The sequence below is a fragment of the Camelina sativa genome, chromosome 10 (assembly GCF_000633955.1).
Source record: "Camelina sativa cultivar DH55 chromosome 10, Cs, whole genome shotgun sequence".
Classification (NCBI taxonomy): Eukaryota; Viridiplantae; Streptophyta; class Magnoliopsida; order Brassicales; family Brassicaceae; genus Camelina; species Camelina sativa.
Genome location: NC_025694.1, coordinates 1,819,696 through 1,827,313, shown reverse-complemented (window position 1 = coordinate 1,827,313; position 7,618 = coordinate 1,819,696). Strand labels below are relative to the sequence as shown.

Below are 7,618 nucleotides of genomic sequence, written 5' to 3'. Positions count from 1 at the left end.
CCTCTAATTGCAAATTCCCTTCTGCTGATTTCACATTTGTTCCCTTCATTGCAAAAGATTGTCAATAAATATAACTCAGGCTTAATCTAAAGGAGAATTTGGATTTGAATCCTTACTGGGTCGACAAATTTGAGCAGGAAAGATTGATCTTTTAGATGATGAGCTGAACAACTCTGTCCTAACAGACGGTGTTACAGCACATGCAGCAGACATCGATTGATTGGTTCACAGAGAACAAACCTCGTAGTCGTATAAATCTCCAAGGACAAGAGAGAACCAGATATTTCAGAATTGAGAGAGCTAAAGAAGATACAAAAAAAGAAAGACACGTTAGGACTTAGGAGCACGGCACCGAGCGTGTATGTGAACTTGCGGAAGAGTTGTGGCGATGCCTGAGCCAGACAAGTCGAACCCGCTTCACGAACCAGAGTGTTTCGTAAAATTGAGAACCCGCTTAGCGAACCAGAGTGTTTTCGTAAAATTGCGATTTTTTGTTGTTGTTTAACAATAAAACCGGAAAATCTCAAATTATTTGAACCGGCCGGTTCAGTCGCTTACTTTTAAAAGACAGAGGTTTTGAAATGTTCTGTTTCGGCTCCTAGACAAACGTGGTGCCGTTAGGCGTTAGTGTTAGACTTAGTGAGCACATAAAACGACATGCGTTAGTATGAGTCGCCAAGCACTTTGAAAAGTCTCAGAATTTATGGGATAAGACCTAAGCAACATTGGTATAACATTTTATAGACTTGATATTATATCGCAACCGCAGTCTCTTCTTTTTTATACACCAAAGTTTTGTAAAATCACCTAAAAGTTTGTATCATTGTATGGAACTATGGAAGATATGTTGATAACTGTGTTAATGTCTTCGAAATGAAGAATCTCCAATAATCTACTTATCTACAGAATGAAGAATGTTCCAAAATAGTATTGATTCTTTGAATTATCTAACTCAATATGTACATAACGTATAGATATATATATAATTATTAAATGCAAAAGAAAACAAAGTATAGGGACCAAACACTTAGATCAAAAGCAATGGTGTCGCCTACCTTCCTATCACTTATCTTCAAACCCATTTTCTTCTTTTAGGTCTCTTATTTATTTTTGTCCTAATCACATGATTTTTTAATTATTTTTTTAGTTTTCTGTTAAAAAAACTATGAGATGATCTATCTATCATTAAGATATATCTTGTTTTTGGTTAACGATCTCTTTAATATATGAAATAGAATAAAAAAAATATTGGTATAATTTATAGACTGATAGATGGTAGTTTTTATACGTCACAAGGTCAAAGATCACGGTATAGATTCACACAACAAGACATGAGAATGATATCACTCGCCCGAACCGCTCATGATTCAAACCATTATTTCTGTTCATTTGTAAGTTAAAGATTCATAATTCACATTCCCCACACATTTTCCACCTTTAAGCTTAAGAAACAATCTTTCTAAGTAAGATCCTCTCAAAAACTTGAAAGGGCAAACGAAAAAAAAAACAGAGAAAAGACACAAAAATGACTAACTGAAGAGACTCCTCATCTCATGTTCATAAAGACATGACCACATGGTAGGTTATGTCATTTAGACCCCACAACTTCTCATCTCAGCTTCTTTGTCCCCAACCTCCTCCACTTTTATCAATTTTGTCCCTCTCTCACTAGATTTGGAATCTCATGTGTGTGGGTCAATGTTGCTTTCTATTTAAAGCTAAGATTAATTATATCAATTGGATTACTTTTTCTTGCACACACATATAACTTAAACTCTCTATCTCTCTTTTTGCTTTAACCCTCAAAAGGAAAAGAAAAGAAGAGCTTTTAAGTTAGTTTTTTTTTACCTTCTCTCCATGGACTTGTCTGTACTTGATAGGCTTAAATGGCTACAACAGCAACAATTGGTTTCACCTGAGTTTCTTCAGATAATTGGCTCAGATGGGAGAGAAGAGCTCAAGAGAGTTGAGACTTATTTGGGAAACAACAATGATGAGTTGCAGAGCTTCAGACATTTTCAAGAATTCGGACCAGATTATGATACTATTGATGGCTGCATTTCCAGGACAAGTAGCTTCCATATGGAACCAGTGAAGAACAATGAAGATAACAGAGCCATTGCCTTGCATAACAAGAGAAAGCTAGAGGTTTGTATTGATTTTTGGGGTTTTAGATTTTGTTTGATACATTGATTTTGATTGTTTCAACTTTTGGTTTTTAGGGTAAGACAGAACAGAGAGAGAAGAAGAAGAAGATCAAAGCAGAGGATGAAACAGAGTCAAGCATGAAAGGAAAATCAAACATGAGCAACACAGAGACATCTTCAGAGATCCAGAAACCAGATTACATCCATGTGAGAGCTAGACGAGGTGAAGCCACAGACAGACATAGCTTAGCAGAAAGGGTAACTAATAAAACTGTTACTACATAGAATTAACTTTCTAGGGTTTTATCAGAGATTTGAGTGGATGTATTGTGGTGGGAACTTGGCAGGCAAGGAGAGAAAAGATAAGCAAGAAGATGAAATGTCTTCAAGATATTGTTCCTGGATGCAACAAAGTTACTGGAAAAGCCGGTATGCTTGATGAGATCATCAACTATGTTCAATCTCTGCAACAGCAAGTCGAGTTCCTGTCGATGAAACTCTCTGTCATTAATCCAGAACTTGAGTCTCATATCGATGAATTATCCGCAAAACAGGTGATTATAGTCAGCTTCATCGTAAGAATTAACCTAGCTTTCCGCAGTTACTGACTTGTTTAGATTGAAATCTAGTTTCAGGCTTACTTCACAGGACTTCCAGAAGCTGTCTCGAAGCAGTCAATGATGGCGGATTTTAGATATTTTCCATTACATCAGCAAGGATCTCTCGATTACTCAGTCATAAACGCAAACCAAACCACATCTCTCGGCGCTGTAATAATCTTTCCTTTTCATAAGTTTCAAATTCTTGTTACTTGTCCGTGAAGTAACTTTTTTGTCCTTGTTCTTTGCTGCAGAAAGATCAGACATCTTCAAGCTGGGAAACTAACTCACAATGTCTTTACAACAGCTTCAGAACCGATTCCGTTTCCAATTTCTTCAGCCTCAAGTAAAAAGTTAGGGAAAGAGTTTTTTTTTAATCTATTGTCTTATCCTTTTATCTACGTTATCTGAAATTTGAACCAGAAAGACAAAGGAACCCAATCCAAAAAGATCTTTCAATACTATCTTCATACTATAGAGATAAATATTCCAGGGGATATGTATAAGTGCAAAATTCTTGTGGCCGTAACAATTCCTTGTTGTACATTGTAGATTATATAAAATTATCAAATGGAACAAAAAAAAAAAAGGAAAATTCCAGCTGAACTTTTTTTATATATGTATGCTAAACATTTTATAGTTGGAAAAAAATGCCAAAAAAAAATCCTAAAGTTAATAATTTACAAAAATGCAAGCTAATTTTCCTCACAACTATATCCTTTTCACAAATTATACAACTATACTTGTATTAATGGAGGCNTTTTATCTACGTTATCTGAAATTTGAACCAGAAAGACAAAGGAACCCAATCCAAAAAGATCTTTCAATACTATCTTCATACTATAGAGATAAATATTCCAGGGGATATGTATAAGTGCAAAATTCTTGTGGCCATAACAATTCCTTGTTGTACATTGTAGATTATATAAAATTATCAAATGGAACAAAAAAAAAAAAAGGAAAATTCCAGCTGAACTTTTATATATATATATGTATGCTAGAAAAAAATGCCAAAAAAAATTCCTAAAGTTAATGATTTACAAAAATGCAAGCTATTTTCCTCACAACTATATCCTTTTCACAAATTATACAACTATACTTGTATTAATGGAGGCATTTTTGGCCTGGTATCAACATATACAAACCTAGCTAAGCCAACAAGCAGAGAACCAAAAGAAATTAATGAAATTTCTCAAAAAAAAATTAAGTTAAAACGAGCCTAATTAAACTTGTGCCTTGTTGTAACTATCCTTTCTTCTTCTTGAGACTGGAGAAATTGAATCCAAAAAAACTAGATTTCTTTGGAGGACCAGATCTCTTTGGAGTTGGTATTGTTGTTATGATAGGTTCCTGACGAGTAACTGAAGTAACAACCTGTGAACTAGTTGAAGCAGCTGTTTCTTCTTCTGGTCTGGATGATTCTTCTTCTCCTTCTTCTTCTTCTCTGTCGGAATCTACTTCTTCAAGAGCTCTAAGTAATTCCGATGCTCCCACCTTAGCTTCATCGGTTCCATTGTTGGATATCAAGAGAAGAGATGAGTAAATATCAGTTGCTTGTCTCACTACAAGATCACAATACTCGATCTTCTGCACACAGAGCTGGAGGAGGATGGAGATTGCATTCTCTTGCTCCTCGGGAACATTCGACTCGAGTAAATCAGCTATGGAAGCTAAACAATCCGGAGTTTCTGTGATACAAACCCGACCTTTCTCAGTGTTGCAGAGGTTTCTCAGAATAATGATCGAGTGTTTGCAGAATATGTTTCGTTGCAAGAACAATGTGAGCTTCTGGATGAAATCGAGAGATACCATTTCCAAACATATCTCACTGCTTGATGAAAGGTTCTTGAGTGTGATCATAGCTTGTTCTTGGAGATGTTCTGCTTGAGACTCTGCGATCTTCAAGAGGGAAGAGAGAGAGCCTGATGAAGTTATCTTGGAGAGACCTTGCTGATGGCTGGAGACAACCTCAAGTATGTTCAGAGCTTCTTCAGCTACTACCTCCGACTCGAGGAAGACCGAGAACATTTTGAAAACCTCTTCTTCCAAAGCTTCTATAGCCTTCCTGTTTCCATTGAGGAACGCCAATAACAAATCCAATCCACCCTTTATTATGTCTCCCGCAGTGCCATATCTTTCGAGAGCATTCTTCAGATATGTGATAAGTGGCTCAAGAAATTTACTCGGTGACATAGACCGAAAAGCGCGGGTACTGTGCTCAAAACGACTTTTCACATCTTCAATGACCTTGATCTGTGCATCCCATGGAAGGTTAGTGAGTCCACATAAGGGATCTATCTCAATCTCGGTGTGACTAGAAGAATCTGTGACACTCTCCCCTGAAGCAGAAGAATCTATCCGCTGCATTGGCGTAAAGTAACCACCTTTTAACATCTTAGAGTAGGATGGCGAATCAATGGAACAGATCGAGTTTAAATCCGTAATCGAAAGGCCGCCGAGATCTGGGATATTGCAAAGAGAACTTCCGAAACTAGCAATGGAAACAGAGAAGTCGATACTGTGAGAAGAAGCCTTTGTGTCTTTCATCGCTGGATCTTGGACATCAAGACCGTGCCTGGCGCACCATTTTGATATCTGATTCTTGATCGCTACGTTAGGCTCCAATGTGAAATCATCCAGTCTCCTTTTTGATAGAGGACAAGAAACATTACCTTCATCAAACCATTTCTGAATCCGCATCCTCTCAAAGGTGTGGCCTGAGGAAATGATGACAGGATCATACATCACGGTAAGAGAAAGAGGGCATTTGAATTGCTCGGGAAATGATGTAGCACTGTGTTCCTCAGAATACTCGGGTTCCGCAGCATTACCATGTAGAGAATCATTGATGAACTGATGATGTGAGAAAGAGTTCTCTTCACAAATGTTTCTTTCATGCTTTTTCAGGAGATAGAGAAGAAACTTGAGAATCTGTCTCTTATCCACTTCACCCTCTTTTAATTTCGCCAAAAGCGACTTTAAGGATCTTCTCTCTATCGCAATGGCTTCAGGTGTTGAAAGTTGGAGTTGTATTGCTGCAAAACAGAAACCGTTGTTGCTCTCATCGGAAGAAACAGAAGAAGTTGTGCTACGTTGCATCAATTCTCTAATAGCTTTCCCAGCTTCTTCTTCAGATGATTCTAGAGTCAACACAGTTGATCTAAGATCTTGGACTATCTGAGTTATCTGCAAGCGAAACTCGTATCAGTGATTCTGCTAACTTTGTTCTACGAAAATTATGAAAAGACGAGAGAAGAAACATAGTTTTGGTACAAACCTTGATAGACAAAACAGTTGGTACCATACTTTGAATGTCGTTTAAGCATTGCTCCAATGATTTTTTTGCGCTAGAACCTCTAGCGAGTATAGCATCTCCTGTTACTGCCTGAAGAGTATTAAACACATTAGACCATATAGAGATGAAATAAGGGATTAGTGGCCCATAATCAACTAATAAAAATGTGTTAAAAAGTTGAGATTTTTAAAACATACCATGTAGAGTTTACTGGATTCTCTGCAATATTGAAGAAGGAGCCTAGCTTTAGCCAAAGCTTTGTGGAGTAAACAAAGAGTCTGTATGCCAGAGGAGCAACCAGGTCGAGCATCTTCTATAAGAGGAACGATTCTCATGATTCTATCAACTACGTTTCTCAGTTCTATGCACATGGAAGAGTGTATCTGAAACAGAGTAACAACACAAACAAGTCATTACAATTGAAACAGAGTAACAACACAAACAAGTCATTACAATAACAAACATTGAAAGACATAAAAACTCAATCATCACAAGAGATGTTTGATAAAACAACACAAACCTTATAAGAGTGATGCATCCGGTCAGTGTAATCAATTGCCATCTAATCAGGACGTTTCTAAATTCTTCAAGTCTGATAAAACACACACACACACACACACACAAAAAAAAAAGGGTTCTTTTAAGAACATCTCTCAAGCTATCATTACTAACAAGGGAAGTTGTAAATGGGGATAAAATTGACTTACCTTATTATGTGAAGAGACTCCAAAGCAACTCAATTGAAGAATTGCTTGCTTACACTAGGAACCACACTACCACAGCGTCTATATATATATATTTGCAGAACTCTCAAGAACAAAATCAGAGTGTTTCTCTAGCAAATCCACCGTAAATCAGAAAGAGAAACAAGAACTGATGATAAAAAGCGATAATTTCTTCAGCTAAAACCTTGAGCATACCCTCTGCTAAATTCCAAACACAAACCCTAAATCCTCTGTTTTTTTTTTTATAGAGAAATAAAAAGGCACAAACTTTTTTCAACTGGGTCAAGAAAAAGAATCAGTCTTTCAAGGTGTGTTCGTGCAAAGATCCGTTGAAAAAAGAAGAAAAGAATAATGGTTGGTGAAAAAAAAAAAAAAAAAAAAACTGGAGAAGAATGAGAGAGAGAACTGAGAAGAGAGATTTATGAAGAAGAAGAAGAAGAAGAAAAAAGGAAAGAGGACTGTGAGTGTTTCAAAAAGTGACAGCCTTTTAGACATGACAATCGATTTTAAACCGTTGAGCCTAAGGACGGTAATTGGGCCGTCACGGTGTTTACATCACCGCGTTTCTTTTTATAAATTTTTTAATTAAAACATGATAATAAGTAAAGTAATAATAATAATAATAATAATAATAATAATAATAATAATAAGAGTGCCGTGTGGAAGCGCAGACTAAATTGAAAGGACGAGGTCTGATCTGAGTGCTTCTCTTATATATATATATATGGTCTTAGGTCAACTCCACATGCAAACAATTTTTGATGCTTACAGTAATTTTTATTTGACATGCTTTTTTTTTTCTTTAAGTCTTTTCTATTCTTTTTTTTTTTAATGAGGGAATATATATTTTTT

The 7,618-nt window shown here is 36.3% G+C and overlaps 2 protein-coding genes across 3 annotated transcripts; one reads left to right on the top strand and one right to left on the bottom strand.

The window, feature by feature from the left end:
• Positions 1,761–3,352, top strand: LOC104729529 (transcription factor BEE 2). 2 transcript variants are annotated; one of them, XM_019231381.1, is made up of 5 exons: positions 1,761–2,148; positions 2,223–2,405; positions 2,495–2,701; positions 2,783–2,917; positions 3,001–3,352. In XM_019231381.1, the coding sequence occupies exons 1-5, from the start codon at positions 1,858–1,860 to the stop codon at positions 3,094–3,096; spliced, it is 912 nt and encodes a 303-aa protein (XP_019086926.1). In that variant the 5' UTR covers positions 1,761–1,857; the 3' UTR covers positions 3,097–3,352. The 2 variants fall into 2 exon arrangements, with proteins under 2 accessions (XP_019086926.1, XP_019086925.1); XM_019231380.1 differs by having other exon boundaries at positions 1,762–2,148; positions 2,777–2,917; positions 3,001–3,350.
• On the bottom strand, positions 3,765–7,152 carry LOC104716482 (U-box domain-containing protein 5-like). Its single transcript, XM_010433865.1, has 5 exons — positions 6,749–7,152; positions 6,562–6,633; positions 6,239–6,424; positions 6,024–6,131; positions 3,765–5,932 (listed from the first exon to the last, which is right to left on the bottom strand). The coding sequence occupies exons 2-5, from the start codon at positions 6,601–6,603 to the stop codon at positions 3,992–3,994; spliced, it is 2,277 nt and encodes a 758-aa protein (XP_010432167.1). The 5' UTR covers positions 6,604–6,633; positions 6,749–7,152; the 3' UTR covers positions 3,765–3,991.